The sequence below is a fragment of the Onychostoma macrolepis genome, chromosome 01, assembly GCF_012432095.1.
Source record: "Onychostoma macrolepis isolate SWU-2019 chromosome 01, ASM1243209v1, whole genome shotgun sequence".
In the NCBI taxonomy this organism is placed as follows: Eukaryota; Metazoa; Chordata; class Actinopteri; order Cypriniformes; family Cyprinidae; genus Onychostoma; species Onychostoma macrolepis.
Genome location: NC_081155.1, coordinates 9,045,931 through 9,063,924, shown reverse-complemented (window position 1 = coordinate 9,063,924; position 17,994 = coordinate 9,045,931). Strand labels below are relative to the sequence as shown.

The following is a 17,994-nucleotide window of genomic DNA, read 5'->3' as shown; positions in this document are numbered from 1 at the left end:
AAAAATATATTTGAATGGATTGTTATTGCTACTTCCATAAACATCTGAGTGTATTTTACTAACTCTAAATGTATTTGTAGCCAATGATGATAATCTCTCTTTGGGGCGTGCCTTATTTTACGTGGCCCATAAAGATAGCCATAGATGTGGTAGGAATGTGCGTCTCATCGTCACGGGTGACGTCATCTATTTCCGGTGTGTCGCGGGAGTGTTTGTTTGGTAAGGAGCTGCAGTCGCGGCTGTATTCCTGAACACTTTGAATCAAACTAGGTTTTACGTACTTATTTGGGCTCGCATATTTTTCTAGTGTGGACTGAGGAAGCCTGCGGTGCAGCGCATGTGGTACCCGATTGCTTTTGCGTCCTGGAATTTGAATGTCCTGTGCCTTGCAAGCCATTTAAACCGGTAGGTTGTTATTTATTATTTGCTGCACTAAGGGTCTGGATTGAGCACTTTAAATTTGTATCTATCTTTCTAGTTACAGACCGGGGGAGAAACATTGCAGTGGGTTTCTTGACGGAGCTTTTGTGGCTGTCTTCGCATATGCCGACTGTTATACCACTGATTGTTGCTCAGTAGTGCCGCATACCGTCACGTTACGGACCCTCGTCTCGCGGTACTTTACTGGCTTGACTGCAGGAATGGATGCGTAATCTGCCGCGAACTGCAATCACGTACTGCTATGGTATGGTGTTTATTTAAAGCTGGACACTGGTATCGGCTGTCTGGTGGTCGAGCGTGCCGCGGATCCGCTACGATGGCCTCCGTTGCTCTCGCTTAGGGGGATCAAGTGACTCAACCATCCAGCAGTCATTATTTTGATCTGGTTCCTTTTTCGAGTGGTATAACGTTATATAATTTGAATTATCTTTTGCTTATTGTGTTTTGCTTTGTTTATGAGTCCATTGCTTTAAATCTTAGTATTTTTTTTTTGTAGATTTGTTTTTTTGAATTTATTATTTTGTTGTCAACCAAATTTCTGTGAATTGGTTGTTAACTGAATAAACCATTCAGTTAACAACCAATTCACAGAAATTTGGTTGACAACAAAATAATAAATATATATATATATATATGTGTGTGTGTGTATGTATGTATGTATGTATATTTGTCATCTTTTTCATTAAAATTATCAAAATTAATAGATACTGTAACAAATGTATTATTCATTGTTAGTTCATGTTAATTAATACATTAACTACACTGTAAAAAGTGATCCACTATATTTACTCAATAAAATTGAGGTAACAATTTGCACTTACTTTGTTTGAGTAGATTCTATCCTATGTATTGAGTAAAGAGTACAGCTATGGCAAACTAAAAGAAATTAGGTAATGTCTACCTAATATTTTTCATTAAATTACATAACTAATTACTTATAAAAATTGAGTAACATTAACTCTATTGTTATTAGGCAACAGTTCATCACTGTAAAACCCAACAAGTTAGGGTAACAAACCGTTTGCGTAAACCGATTGCCTTAAAACATTTAAGTTTTTAAAACTAACAATTATGAATACTCTGAACATATTTCAGTCAGACATCTACAGAAGATCTTATTAAGAATTAACTAAGGTTTAGATGTTGATTTATTGTTTCAATTGAAGTAACCATGTTAGAGATCAGTGTCTGTTTTAGTTGGGCTCTTGACCCTTGACTTCTGTGTTAGATGTTTTTTTTTTTTTTTCCTCTGGTTGTTGTAACCATGTGTATGTGTATGTTTATCCTTTTTAAAAACTGTTGAAGCAGATGTGTTTTTATTGCAGGAGTGTGTTTTACCCTTTTTAAAAAATTACAGGAAGTGGGAGGAGATGTGGACCCAAGGCCCTTCCTTTTGGAGTGGGTCAAATTTTAACAGAAATGACGGTCTTGCTATTTTAATTAACAACCCCCATATCTTGGTAAAGGGGAGCACAGTGGTGAGAGACAGGTGGGCAATTTTAGTAAACCTGACCTTTTTAGGAAAAGACTTTAATGTTCTTAATGTATATGGTTTTACTGAGAAAGAACAGAGGTATGAACTTTTAGAAGACCTGCAGCCCCACATGCTAGGTAGGGCTCCCCTAGTGGTGGCAGGTGATTTTAATTGTGTTTTATCTAAAAAAGACAGGAAGAGGGTAGGGGAGGATTTTAAAATAGACAAAACATCGGTTTTATTACAAAATTTAGTCAAGGATTTTAAATTAGTGGACTGTTTTAGAACACTGCATCAAAGAGAGGAGGGCTACACCTGGTTTAGTGGCGATGGTACCAGACCCTCTCGAATCGACTATATTTTTACACGTGACTTCCCGCCAACCGATGCTAGATTAACCCCTCTCTTTTTTTCAGATCACTCCATGCTGTCCTGCACTCTATCACTTCCTGCGGGTGTGACGGTAGGTGGAGGTTTGTGGAAGCTAAACTGCTCCCTGTTAGAAGATGAGGAGGTAGTTAGAGAATACAGGGAGCAGTTTAGCCAATGGCAAACTCTCCAGGACTTCTATGAGACACGAGCACTATGGTGGGAAATGGTTAAAGGACGGACAAAAGAGTTTTTTAGTAAGATAGGGAGGGAAAAAAAGAAAAAAGAAAAAAATCACATGATGGGGCTGCAGAAGCGTCTACAGAGGTATTTTAATCTTTTAAACAATGGGTTTGATTTTAGCGGAGAAATTAAAGAACTAAAAAAAGAAATGTCAGCTTTATCCAACATCCTAATGAAAGGCATCATTATGAGAAGTAAAGAAAGAGAAATAGAGGAAGGTGAAAAGTGCACAAGATACATTTTTAAAAAGATAATAACAAGGGGAGGGGCAGTAACTAAGGTTAAGGTAGGAGGGAGGGAAGTAAGTACAACAGAAGAGATTTTAAAAGAAGTAGAAGGATTTTATGAAGAGTTGTACAGCCAAAAAGAGGTGCACGAGGACACGGCAAGGGAAGTTTTAAACTTTTTAGCCAAGACAGTCAATAGTCAAAACACGCTTTTATCCCAAGATTTTACCATTTTAGAAATGTATAAAGCTCTTAAAGGTTTTAAACGGGGGAAGTCCCCAGGAGCGGATGGACTCCCCCTAGAGTTTTATCTTACATTCTGGGATATTTTATCACATGAGTTATTGGCCATTTTTAAAGACTTTGAGACTGTTGACAGACTGCCGGACAGTTTTAGGATAGGGATAGTGTCTCTACTGTACAATAAAGGGGACAGGACTGACTTAAAAAATTGGAGACCAATTACACTTTTAAATCTGGACTGCAAGCTTTTTAGTAAGATTTTAGCGACACAGATGTCGACTGTTTTAGAGGACGTGATCCACGCGGATCAAGCTTGCGCTGTGCCCGGAAGAAAGATAACAGACAGCCTAGTGCTGATTAGAGACACCATCTGTTATGCGAGAGACAGAAATATTCGGCTAATAGTCCTAAATTTAGACTTTGAAAAAGCATTTGACCGAGTCTCGCACCAGTACCTTTTTCAGGTACTGCAAAAAATGGGGTTTCCAGAGAGGTTTATAGTCTGGGTGGGACTGCTGTATGAGGGCATAGTCAGCAAAATCCTTGTAAATGGGCATCTTTCCAAGGCTGTAAATATCAACAGCGGTGTCCGTCAGGGGTGTCCGTTATCTCCTCTTCTGTACGTGGCTTGTATCGAGCCACTGGCACAGATCTTGAGAAGGGACAAATGGATCAAAGGACTTCACGTTCCTGGGACGGGCGGACTGACAGCCACTTGTGTTTTATATATGGACGACGTAACCCTTTTAGCCACGGACTTTTTATCTATACGAAGAGCAATGGACTTGACTGACTGGTACGGTCGGGCCTCAGGCGCCAAACTTAACAGGAACAAGTCCGAGGCCCAGCTCTTCGGGCCGTGGGGAGACGTGGACACAGGTGGACTCAACTTGGCTTTTAAAGACAATGATTTTAAGGTTTTAGGTGTAAAATTTGACCAAGAGGGTGGAGGACGGGGAAACTGGACTGACATGTTAGGGAAAGCTAGGCAAAGACTGGGGTTTTGGGGACTGAGACAGCTGACGTTTGAGGGCAAGGTTTTAATTTTTAAATCCGTGATTTTACCTCTAATGTCACTTGTTTGTTCTGTTTTTAGTCCACCCCTGAGATTCCTGGCACAGCTGGAGAGGGCGGTGTTTTACTTCCTGTGGGGGTCCAAGTGGGAGCGCCTAAAGCGAGAAGTCGTGAAGAGAAAACCGGAGAATGGAGGAAAAGGCCTCCCAGACCCCCACCTGTTTTTAGGCAGCCGCTTCACCGCCCTCCACATAAAGTATGCTGTGACCCCATCCAAAAATAACAAGACGGCAGCCATGACACGGTTTTGGATGGGGTCTTATTTAAGAACCTTAAAGATTTTACCTGTTGACCTGAAAACACAAGTGTCTTTTAATCTGCCAAAAGAATATTGTTTTATCAAAAAGTTTTTAAAGAAATACCTTTTAGAAAGAGAAGAGGTCACCATTTTAACTAACCACAAGAATCTCGTCTCTCTTGTGCAGGATCGGGAACCGGTGAGTCCAGTTCCAGGCCTCACACTAGGTGAGGCCAAACAAGTTTGGAGGAACGCTTCTCACCCCGCTCTCCAGAACAGGCACAAGGACTTGTCGTGGATGGTGGCTCATGAGATCCTCCCGGTCAGGGCGGTTATGCACTCCAGAGGCATGGCCAAAACGCGACCTGCCCTCGGTCCGGGTGCAACTCCCCAGAGACCGTCCACCACCTGCTCTGGGAGTGTGGCGCTGCGCGGGCCCTGTGGGCCAAGACCGGCCCCCTGTTTTTCCCGTGCCTACCAGCGGGTGGGGCCCAGTTAGGGTACCAGCTCGCCATCCTTGGGGTGGGCCGGGGCTTGAAGGACTTGACAGCACAGGAATTTACCTCGCTCTGGCTCACCCTCAACGTCATCAAGGATGCCATCTGGGCTGGTGGGGAAGCGCGTTACGGTACTCCTCCATGCATGCGAGCGAGCTAAAGGTAACAACAATGCTGCAGGGGTACCGGACGGCGATATTCGGAGGAGGGGGCCGGGGTCCCACGGGAAAGGTCCCGGGCGCCACTGCTCCTGGCTGCCCGTAGATGCACCCTCACCACTCTGGCTACGGGAACAGCGGGCCGGCGGGCCGGAGGAGAGGGGGTCTCCGCTGAGCCCATAAAACAACATCTCACACGCCTGTTCTGGAGAGCGGGGTGAAGACAGATTGATAAGGACTCACCCCCGGTCTTGCACAACAGATGACTTTTAAAGTCATTTAATTGGTATTTTTTATTGTGTTTTAGAACTGGACTTGGTTTTTATTACAAAAAATGAGATGCTTGTTTTAAACTGCCTTTTACTTTTGAGATACTCACACCTTTTAACACACACACACACAAAATGGACATTTTAACAAGACACACAATGGTTTTAATTGTTTGTTTTTAGCAAAATTGTATTTTTCTTTTAAACCATGTGTATTTGTTCCTGCTTGTTTTTTTGTTTTTTTAAATGTGTGTTGAAAAAATGAAAAGAAATGTGTGAAAAATGTTCAAAATGAAAATGGTGACAATAAAACTTTTTTCGAAAGAAAAAAATGTGTATGTTTGAGGAAGTGTTACCTCTTAAATTTACTTTCATGTTCAGAGAGACGAAATTCAGAGAAGAGGCCCACTTCATATGTCTAGACAGATAGTTCTTTAACTCCTTAACATGTAGCGAATACTGTAAAACGTATTTAAGTGTCTGTCTCTCTTCTCATCTTTCTGTCTGTCTCATCTCAACTGTCTGTTTTTTTTTTGTTTGTTTGTTTGTTTTCCTGATAGACTGTATTGCCCTCAACTGTAAAACTTTCAAATTGTTTCAGGCTATGCTTTCTCAAGCCAATCCAACCTAAATTTTGACTTGACAAACTTTTTTAATTTAGTTGGTTAATGCTGATTATAAATTAAACCTCTTAGGTACTTTACAGACAAAGCAAACAACACTCTTTTTCTAACACCATCCTATAATATTTAAAAATACATTTAAAATATTTTCCTTGTATGGCTCTTTTGCCTTTCTTCAAAATTATTTAATATTGTTTGTTCTTTTATGTAAATTAGGTGTTGTGAACTGGAGTGCATTTTCTGCACAATATAGACAGGAGTGCCGGGTGCCGTATTCAATGACCCAGTGCCTACGGTGCAGTGAGATACTGTATTTAAAGACTGCACACCTAGGTATGTCAGGAATGACAGGAGGGGAGTCCTGTGTGGGTTTTATTCATTCAAAGAATTTGAGGGCTACTGCTTGGTTGATTGTTTTATCAGTGATGGAGGTGAATTTCAGAATGAGTAGATGCAATTTTTTTTTCTTTCTCATGTGTCATGTTTATAGTCTATGGTCTTAATCTATATTTGTATATACAATTATATTTTATGTTTTGTTCTTTGAAATAATAATAAAAAAAAAAGATCACTGTTATCAGTTTGGTTTTTTGGAGGCACCATGCATAAAATAGGATGCAGACACTGAAAATATACTGTATGTAGTCAACTGAATTTAAAACTACTTTATTGGCTTAAATATTTCACATGCAGAATTGCCAAAGCAAAAGAAAAATGTCCAAAACTATACTAAATAAATAAATAAACAAGAACCATGATAGAGGACAGTTTAAAATAAGAAAGGCAGCAGCTATTTGCACTAAGTGATAGCAGGATTTTCTGCTATTTAAACTACTTATTGCAAACAGTGGTAATTATCTGCACCTCAGTATTGTACTACAATATAAAACAGTATGCAATAATAACTTATTGAGTGTAAATTATAATTTTAATTCAAATTATTAAATGTATATCACCTTATTGGGACAATAAAGCCCTCCCTCACAACTTTTTGATTATTTCCTTAATTTTTATTGAAAATAAATGCTTTTTTGATGTGATTTGAAATTTGAAAAGGGAGAAAAAACTTTGCTAAAAGGCGGATTCGAACCTGGGTCGATCGCGTCAAAATGTGAAATCCACGCGTTTTACCATCTGCGCGACTAGAGGTGACGACTGAAATCTTTTGTAATGTTGACTAGCCTAATAAGAAATATATAAGGCGCCGTTAAAGGGTAATATTACAATATACACAGTGAAGAAAAGTGCAACAGAATGTTAATAAATATACTACACAGATATTACAGAATAAACTCTGTAATTCCGTATCATTTTACCTGAGATGAGACAAGGTTAAAATCATGTATATGTGCTGTATTACATTTTATTGTTTTATTTTTTTTTCCACCTTAGCATTCTTAATACTTTTACATTTTATTAGAGTATTCTGTTAAGTATGCACATGCGTTTTTATGACGTGTTACGTCACGCACGACGCGAAAACACCTACCGTCACCACGTAATGCAAATTACACACACAATGCGCATGCGTGCCATAGACATACCATATGTCACTTTGCGCATGCGCGGTAAACACATACCTGACGTCACCGCGCTACAGTCTGCAGCGAGGGGTGTCTCAGTGCAGCGGCATCTCAGCGTCAGACAAAGCGCGAAAACGCAGTTTGAATTTGGCAATTATGCGACGCCACCGAACGTTCTAAATCCCACGGGAATGAAAATCCCATATGTGGGACCATTCCGCTCAAAAGGTTAATAACTGAGAGTGGTTTGCTTTTAAGCAACTGCAATATTGTTTCGCAACAAGCATTTGTGTATTTGTACATTGCTGAATTTAAAGCTTATAAACAGCAGATGAGCTTTCTGCTTTTAAATCACTTGAATAAACATCACAAAGGTGTTTCTCATTGGTTTATTGGTTGATATTCAACCATTACTGGACAGCAAAAAAGTCCTATTAAACAAATGTCACCGTAATGCTTAAATACTTGAAAAAAGAAGAACTGTATAGCTCAGGCTTTTAGATATGAACACTTATCATACCATCCTCAACAGTAGTGACAATAATTATTCATGCTGCAGTGCATGATGGAAGTTTTTACTATGGTGTTAGCCAGCATGCATTGCAGCATGAAGCATTTTGTTGATTGTCACCATTGTTGAGATGCATATGCTGGTTATTGATGTTTGTATGTGTCTAAATAGTAAAAATTGAATTCAATCTGTGCATAACACAGATTTAAAATCAATTCAACATAGCTATTAATGCTTTCATTGCATGCTGTGGTTTTATAAGGTAGGTTACTTGAACATAATAATAAAAAAAACCTGTTACGGATGTAAACGCCTGCTACCTCACCATATAAAAGCAGGTGATAAAAGCTCACAGCACTGATCTCTCTGCTTTATAACAACATATGCATTGTTACAGAGAGAAATTTAACACAATAAATCAAGGGTCAAGAGCCCAACTAAAGCAAACACTGATCTCCATGATGGTGGTATCATTTTAACCAATAAAACATCAACATCTGATCCTCTGTAATTCTCAGTAACAGCAGGTGTTCATCACTAGTGCACAATCATCATTTAATTAGTCTCTTAATTATCTCATTAAATTTAACTCTTTGAGGACTTGAGATTTGACTCGGGACTCGTTTGTGACTTGACAGGAATGAATTGGTTCCTCCTCTGGTGAAATCAGCTGCTGAGTTCATGGGTGGAATAAACATATGGCAGGACTTTTACTTTCTGACCCCTGGACTTTACACCTCTGTCTGTAATATATCTGCTTGTTTTACACTCTTTGGCCACCAAGTGGTATTATGAGCAAATGAAGCCTCCAGAAATTAACCCTTTTGTGAACCACTTGGCTGAAAAGCTGAAAAGCTTCATAAAGCTTCATGAGGCTTCATCTGCCCATCACTAGCCAAAACCACTTTAAAACCAGCCTGGGAGACCATCCAAAGTAGCCAACCAGCTTAGGCTGGTTCTAGCTGTTTTTTTTTGTTTTTTTTTTGTTTATTTTAGTAGGGAGTTATTAAGCTTTGCTATAGCAATAGACAGCTTAAATACACAATAAGTCTTATTGTATAAAAGTTTTCACGCCCTCAATGAAAGTCTATGGGATTTTAGGTGGATTTGATAGTCTGGTTTACGGAAACCATAAATCGGATCAGTTAAAAAAGATATAGCACTCCGAGTCAGACCAGTCTGAAGGCTCAGAAGAAGAAGCTTAAATAGCAGATCAGTAAGTTGGATTTCTCAAGCCAACTTAATAATATACAGAATGATGTCATGCTGATGTAACATGTTTAAAGTTCACATTGTGCATTAATGCACTCTATATGTGTCTTGTTTTCAGTACTTAATCATACCTGTGCTATCAGGTGTGTAGATGGGCTTGTCTGTTTGTACAAATATATATCCAGAATGAAATGAGAGCATGACCACTTTCTCCAGAGTGGTGGATGGAAACTCAGCTTGTAGATACACATACTGCTTCTCCAGAGGATCGTCAGAGAAAAACTCCTTATCAATTGGAATCTGAACAACAGTAAATAATAAAATGCAACATGGATAAAAGCAAAATTAATTGTAAATATAATGTAAAATTATAAAAATAACGTAAATATGAAATTTTCCCTCTGATATGCTTACATAAGGACAAAGTATTTCAAAGTGGCATCACCTTTATATCTGTAAGGACCTGGAAATTGTTGTCTGCAGTCAGTGTCACTGTTTTAGACAGTATCTCCAGGTTCTTCTTTGGATGGTTTTTTACTATGATCCTCACATTCAGGTTTCCTTCAGAGTAATCCTGAGCCTCCACAAGCACATTCTCTGAGGAACCCACCCTCAGCAAATTAGGAGCTGATAGAATATACCTGAGGAGATCAAATCAGAGCGTTTGAGAACAGATCTATTAGTGCCTCCATTAACAAATAGTGTGTTTGATACTCACAGCGGTTGTGTGGATAGTGTGAGGAGCGGTGAGGAGAGAAGAACAACAGTCAGAAACAGCAGCTTCATGTCCATCCTGTCTGTCTGTGTCTCTTCCTGTGAGCATCTGTGAACCTGCAGCAGCTCAGATTTATACCCCCCGCCACCACCATCAGAGTCCAAACTGATCGCTCTCTCAGTCTGTTTGTTTGCATTTCATACCATTTGGAATCACCAACACATATTTAAAAAAAAAAATAATAATAATAATTTGTTGCTTCAGTTCACCGATGTAGAATTAAAAAATAGCAAGTAATATTTAGGCAACAAATAACTGCTTTTATTTTCATACATTTTATAAATAGGAACTGTGATTCTTCCCATTGACTCATATCATCAAGAATGCAGAATCAAACACACAAATTCATACTTGTTAAGTGTCTAATGTAGAAATAAAGCTGCTGTCAGTAAAATTGAGTTCAGTTTTACGAACCAAACAGGAGATTCATAGAAATCACAACATGATTTGAAGAGTACATGGCAGTCCAATTCAGATTTCCCATAAATGACCTGCAAAAACCAACTGTGTAAATTCAACCTTTGGTAAATTGGCAGCAGCTCTGTTGATCTTGTAAGGGTTGAAATAATTAGTGAACAGCATATATAGGCTATAGGGCTGGACTGGTTAAAAATTGACCCTGGACAAATCCGGCCCACAAGTTTCTTGTGAATGTTTTGCTGGGTTATAGGTCCTTAAATTGGAGTAAATAAATTAATAAATAAAACAGGATGGAAACAAATAATTATAGATATTACTGAACTCTTAACCCCTTAACTGTCACCCACAGTTTTGAACAGAGACATTATAGTGCACTATCCAAACTTAATTTTTTATAATTCATGAATGAAAATATTTTGTAACATGATTTTAATGTACCATTTACATGGTAATGCAATGTCTGATTTTAAAATGGGTTTCAAAGGATGAATTTTGAAATTTTAAGTTTTCTACTGATAAATAATTTCTTATGATTTCTAATTCGTGATAGAGAAAAAGGCAACTAAGAAGACTTTCTGTGACAAAGGTCAGAATTCATGTCATGATGTAGATTTTTTTCAGGTGCACTCTTGTCATAAACAGAGGTGTCAAATCCAGGGTCAGAAAGTAAAAGTCCTGCCATGTGTTTATTCCACCCATGAACTCAGCAGCTGATTTCACCAGAGGAGGAACCAACTCATTCCTTTCAAGTCACAAGCAAGTTTCGAGTCAAATCCCAAGACCTCAATGAGTTGAGGTAATTAAGAGATAATTGAGAGACTAATTAAATGATGATTGTGCATTAGTGATGAACACCTGCTGTTACTGTGAATCACAGAGGATCAGATGTTGATGTTTTATTGGTTAAAATGATACCACCATCATGTAGATCAGTGTTTGCTTTAGTTGGGCTCTTGACCCTTGACTCCTGTGTTAGATCTCTCTGTAGCAATGCATGTGCTGTTGTAAAGCGGAGAGATCAGTGCTGTGCGGTGAGCAACTGTTAGTTGTTTTCATATGATGAGGTAATCATCAGGTGCTTACCTGTTTGCATCCAATATACTGTGTATATATATATATATATACACATACAACATTTTTTACAACATACAACATGAATTTACTGCTGTAGCAGTTATAGAGAAAGAATTTTAAATCTAATGCATTTAAATATTTAAACTCCAGTCCTACTCAGACACACACAGACATCAAGAACCAGCGTATGAATCTCAACAATGGTGACAATCAACAAAATGCTTCATGCTGCAATGCATGCTGGGTAACACTACAGTATGAATAATTATTGCCACCACTGTTGAGGATCGTATGATAAGTGTTCATGTCTAAAAGCCTGAGCAATATAATTCTTATTTTTTTCCAATATTTAATATTACGATGGCATTTGTTTAATAGTAAATTCCTGCAGTTCTGTAACAGCTGAACGTCAGTAAATAAACCAAAGAGAAACACCTTCATAATGTTCATTCAAGTGACATAAAAGCCAAAAGTGTAAGCTCATCTGCTTCCTCAAGCTTTTAACTCAGCAATGTGCAAATGTTTGTTGTGAAGCAATATTGCAATTGCTTAAAAACAATCCATTCTCAGTTACTAAAAGGGTCAAGAGCCCAACTAAAGCAAACACTGATCTCCATGATGGTGGCATCATTTTAACCAATAAAACATCAACATCTGATCCTCTGTAATTCTCAATAACAGCAGGTGTTCATCACTAATGCACAATCAACATTTAATTAGTATCTCAATTATCTCTTAATTACCTCAACTCGTTGAGGTCTTGGGATTTGACTCAAAACTTGCTTGTGACTTGAAAGGAATGACTTGGTTCCTCCTCTGGTGAAATCAGCTGCTGAGTTCATGGGTGGAATAAACACATGGCAGGACTTTTACTTTCTGACCCTGGATTTGACACCTCTGGTCATAAATTAATCTATTACTTTTCCTACATAATTTTTTAACAGAAAAAGTGGTAAAATACCTATTTAGGAGTCTTAGACCTTTCCAACGATATATAGTTTGTCATGATTAGATTAGGATTTAATTGTAAAATAGTGAAGTAAAGGTAGGCGTCCCACAGGGTGGACGGTGACAGTTAAGAGGTTAATAATGAACTTTATAATGCATTTTTTCACACAGAAAGGAACTTGACAGTAAAGCAATTATTTTGAGCTAGAATGCAGAACATTTACTGCTATTAAATTCTGATATCATTTTCTCTGAAAAAATGGTTAGCTTTAGTAGCTATTCACCATATAATTATTTGCCGGTTCAGGGTACTGATCCACCAAAGACTGTCCGATTAGAGACAAAGCAAAGATGCACTCGTCTTATGAGAATAACCCATTTATTGTCATCACTCAACAGACTGTAGTCGAGGCTGTGATGTTATGTAGTTGTGGTTTTTTTTGCATTCACGCACAACACTTTGTCCAAAAGGTGATCTTTAAACAGTCCGTAAACTATGATGTCGCAGAAACTTAAACGTCCGTCTCCGCATGCCGCTGCACTCAACTACAGTCTCTGCAAGGGCGGGGGAGATCACGTGGTCACGGTTTCTGAACACTGATTGGCTCAGGTGAAGTGGTCTGTGTGTGCGTGTCACTCAACATGCAGGAGGGAGAGATTTAAAAGAGAGATATTAGAATAGTAGAAACTTATAGCCTTTTTTACAGCCGCCCCCAGATTTCCATAAGGAAATATGTACATGTACTAAAGGCTTCTATTCTACTGTGGGATTTACAATTACTTTAATCAGGAATGGCAGGTAATTGTATGAGGCGTACAACTGGTCGGGTGTAAGCCTTGTTTCCCACCTGAACCTTGGCTGTCCTCACTTTAGTGTCAGCTCCAGGGTATACTTCTGACACCTTTCCCACGGGCCAGAGAGCTCTGGGCAGTTGCGGGTCAATGATCAGCACCGTAGTGCCAACCTGGATGTCTGGAGTGTCCCTTTGCCATTTTTGACGACTTTGAAGACCCGGGAGGTAGAATTTGAGGTAATGTCTCCAAAATTGGTCCGCAAGGATTTGGCTATGGCGCCATCGACGTCGACTGACCATCTCAGACTGAGGGTATACTGTCAGGGGGAGTGAAGCATCTGGCCGCCCCATTAGGAAACAATTTGGAGTAATGGGGTCAGGATCGGAAGCATCGGATGACGTATATCCCAATGGTTTGGAGTTCAAAATTCCTTCAATCTCCACCAGTACAGTTTGCAGGACCTCAAAGGTCACAGATTGAGTTCCTAGAGTAACCATCAGTGCATTTTTCAAAGAACGAATTTCTCGCTCCCAACAGCCTCCGAAGTGTGGTGAGTTAGGGGGATTGAAATGGAATTCAATCTGCTGTTTTGCTAATTGTCTCTGCAGATCTGGGGCAAGAGCTGTAAAGGCTTCTCTTAGCTCTCTTTCACCCCCTCTGAAATTTGTGCCTTGGTCTGACAAGAGTTCATGGGGTTTTCCTCGTCTAGCCATGAACCGCCTGAGTGCCATAAGGAAGGAATCGGTTTCCAGACTATGGAGAATGTCGATATATACTGCTCTGGTGGTGAGGCATTTGAAGATTATTCCCATTTCTTCTCACTGCGCCGACCGTTCTGACAGCATAGGGACCAAAGCAGTCTCGCCAGTGGAGTAAAGGTGGGCTTGAAAAGACGCAGCCTGGCGGGGAGGTCCGCCATTTTAGGTACCTCTGGGTTTTTCTCCATTTCTGACACTGGACACACTCGCTGCAAACTCTTGATGGCCTCTCTTCCACGCAGGATCCAGTATTTACGGCGGAGTTCAGCGAACACCCTCTCAGGGCCTGGATGACAAAGTTTAGAATCATAGGTTTGGATGATAAGTTTTGTGATGGGGTGCTTTGGATCCAGTACAATAGGGTGCATGTTGTCGGTCTCCAGGTAAGTGCTATGTCGTAAACGTCCGCCGACTCGGATTAATTTGGATTCTCCATCGAGTTCGGGGCCAGTGCTCTTAGTCGGCTGTTGCACGAAAGTGGTTTACCAGCCTTCAATTGTTCCAAGTCTGATGGGAAGCATTCCCGCTGTGCTTGCTGCAAAACATTAATCTCAGCACTTCTGTAGTCGCTGGCTGTGGGCTTACCATCGGCCGCCCCTTGAAGAGCCGTGGACTCGATTAGCTCCTCGAGAGTCTTAAACTGACTGAAATCAGAAAAAGTGAAGCAGACAAGAGTACAGGTACCAACTTTACGAAGTTCTTTATCATTTGGTTCCTCTGGAATGGGGCATTCAGGCCATAGATTGGGTGGCTCTCTCAGGAAGAGGGGTCCTTGGCACCAGCGGCTTTCCGGGCCAAGCTCACAGAGACTCTTTCCCCTAGTAATGTGATCTGCTGGATTACTTGCGGAGGGTACATATCGCCAGCTGTGTTTATCTGTGAGATCCTGGATCTCTGCGACCCGAGTCCCCACAAACACTTTAAATCGACATGAGTCAGATTGTAACCATGTGAGGACGGTGGTTGAGTCAGTCCACAAGATTGTCTGACGTATGGGCAGATTCAACTCAGTTTGGAGTACTTTGGCAAGTTGAGCTCCAGTCAGTGCAGCGCATAGTTCCAGTCGGGGAACAGATTGTTGTTTTTTTGGTGCTACACGAGATCTGGCGGTTAGGAAAGCCATCTCCGTTTGCCCATGTTGGTCCTCCGTCAAGATATGCCACAGAGCCATACGCACGCTCGAGGCATCACAGAAAACGTGTATGTCTCTTAGACTCGCTATGGTGTCTTTGATGGGGCTACAGTAACACCGAGGAAGAACAATATTTTGTAGGGCTGGTAGCTCCTCCTCCCACTCAGTCCAGGTTTGTAACAGATCTGCTGGCAAGTGTGGATCATCCCAATCCCGTTTTTATCCCACAGGCGTTGTACAAGAATCTTGGCACGGGTGGTATAAGGGATGAGATAGCTAACGGGTCGTACTGGCTAGCCAGTACTCTATATATGTTGCGCATGGTGGTTTCACAACTGTTCTTGGCACGGTATTTGTAGGAGATTGTGTCAGACTGATGGTTCCAGAGGAGCCCCAATGTCGATTCCTGGACGCCTGTTCGGCCTTGTGAAATCCAGAGCTCTGCACTGTCTGATATGGAATTGTGGGACAGGTGACTAATCGTTGATGGGGCATTGCTCGACCACTGCCTCAACTCAAACCCGCCATCTGCCAGCAGGTTCCTGATTCTGTCAACGAAGGATTTTGCTTCTTCTACTGAAGTGAAACTTTGTAGGCAGTTGTCTACATAAAAGGACTTCAGCACAGAATTGTAGACATCATCTCCAGGCTGGCTATGGTCAAGGACGTGTTTCTGGAGTGCAAATACGGCGCAGCAGGGGCTGCAAGTGGTGCCGAAAGGGAGGACCTGCCACTCGTACACGCTGGGTAGGTCCTGTACATTTAGATCTCTCCAGAGGAAGCGCAGAAGTGATTTGTCCTCTGGGAGCAGTCTAACTTGGTGGAACATCCCCTTGATGTCGCTGCTGACCGCCACTGAATGTTCCCTAAATCTGAGTAGCACCGCAAGTAGGGATGGCCCCAACGCTGGTCCTGGGAGCAGAAGCTCATTCAGGTTTTGTCCATGATATTGGAACGAGCAGTTGAAAACTATCCTGTTTTTCCCGTTGTGATGCACCATGTGATGAGGGATGTACCAGGAGCAGGATGAGTCTGTCACAGCATTTAGTGGCAACTTGTTAACATAACCTGCTTGTTCCAGTTTTGCAATCTCTGTGGTATAAGCGGCTGCTTGTTGCGGATTTTTGACCAGTCTCCTTTCAGTGGCCCTCAGCTGCGATAAGACGGCCTCTTTAGGTGCTTTGAGTTCGGGCATGTTCTTGACACGCAAGAGAGGGGTTGCATATCGCCTGACACCATCCACCTCAACCCTTATGGTCTTCCTTTCCAGAAGTTCTACCGCCTCTTGGTCATGTTTGGATCTGATGCACATCTTTTCGTTGCACCAGGAAGTACATCCACCTGCCATAATTTCTCTACTTGCTTGTAGAGATCAGATTCGGAATGAGACTGAGGTGAAGAGACAGTGTTGTTCGGTCATGTCCTTCCATAAGTGTTGGACCGGACCCTGTAATGTCCAGCCAAGACGAGTGTTTACGGCAGCTGGTCCACCTGGAGGCCCCAACCTGATTGGCTCCACAGGAGTGATCAGATGGGGATTATCTGATCCAATGAGCAACACAGGAGAGACCGCTTCAAAGTCTTGCAGTGGGAGCCCTTTGAGGTGCTGATATCTCTCTCTCAGATTCTTCACTGGGTGTGAATGTTCTGCTAAGCTTAGCTGTTGAGCAGTGAAGGCACCTTTGATATGATACCTTTTAGTCGGCTGAGCAATTGGCGAGATCACAAATGAGACTGCTGCTCCTCTGAGAACTTGTAACTCCTGCCTGATTGTTCGGAGTGGGAGGTCTTCAGGCTGACCTTTGAGGCCCAACTGCTGAGCTGCACTGTGGAGGAGGATAGTTCTCTCTGATCCATCATCCTGGATTGCGATGCATTCATCCTCCTCTTTCCATTTCTGAGAATCACTTTACTGATCTTAAGCAGAACCTTCCTGCTGGTAGGTGGTTTATGAATCAGAAGAATCTCATTCATAGTGTTGAACAGACAGCTGTTGGAATCAGCAGTTTCATCTTGGACGAGCTTTGGATTCTCTGTTTTCCCAGCACTGATGTCATGCAGAGCCATAAGGTGTCGGCTACTGCACTGTCTGCAACGCATCTTCAGGTTACATTCTGCTGACTTATGGGTTCTGCCACAACGCCAGCATCTATTGTTGTCTTTGACCCAGCTTCGTTTTTGCTCTTTAGTAAGCTGTTTGAAGTTGCTGCAGTTGTTGAGGGAGTGCTTACTGTTGTCACAGTACGGGCAGTACGGTCTCATAGAACTCCTTGAAGGTGGAGCAGGTGGTGTAGACTCAGGAATCGCCTTCTCAGTACCCAGGAAGATTGTGGTGCCTTTCGTGGCTGACTTAGAGTCTCTGATAGTCTCTCTTGTTCGTGTCGAGGGCCCTCTGCGCTGATTGCTTACAAACCTGGTAGTGTCCTCTTGAACTTCAATTTCGAACTCCAGCCATTCTGCAAAATTCAGAAGAGTAGGGATAGGCACATAATGTGGATGCGCAAATCTCCGAAACCCTGATCTTAGGTCGTGGGGAAGCTTCCCAAGCAGCCGAGACACATGAGAACCACACTGTAACTCGAAAGTGCCCTTCCTGCCTAATTGCTCCAGCATGCCAACCAGTGAACGGACTTTAAGAGCGAAAAGACGAAATGCCTTCTGGTCTCCACTAGCTATACAGGGCCATCCATTAACTCTGCAATCCGCTGGAGAGCCAGTTGATGTGGCTGGCCATACTGTTGGTCTAAAGCAGCCATTGTCCTTGTGTAAGGATGTTGGGAATGGCAGTATGAGTCAGCGATTAGTAAAGCCTCCTCTAACTTCAGATGGTCCATCAGTATCTGAAATTTGAACCTTTCTGTCGCATTAGCTGGGAGGACATTCTCCAGAGCAATTTTAGCCGCGAGAACTCTCTTGGGTTGGGATGTATGAAGTCAGGGACCGTAGGAGTTGGACCTCGATACATCAGTTCTTGATCAGGTGGAGGAGAT

General features: G+C 41.4%; 1 protein-coding gene across 1 annotated transcript in view; it reads right to left on the bottom strand.

Annotated features, from left to right (window-relative positions):
• Positions 1 to 9,976, bottom strand: part of LOC131545870 (complement C3-like) — a 109,890-nt gene extending 99,914 nt beyond the window's left edge. Inside the window, exons 1-3 of the mRNA XM_058785070.1 lie at positions 9,821 to 9,976; positions 9,548 to 9,743; positions 9,234 to 9,402 (exon numbers count right to left, since the gene is read on the bottom strand). Coding sequence (XP_058641053.1) covers positions 9,234 to 9,402; positions 9,548 to 9,743; positions 9,821 to 9,894 — 439 coding nt within the window. The 5' untranslated portion in view covers positions 9,895 to 9,976. The remainder of the gene's footprint in view (positions 1 to 9,233; positions 9,403 to 9,547; positions 9,744 to 9,820) is intronic.
• Between the last annotated feature and the right edge of the window lie 8,018 nt (positions 9,977 to 17,994).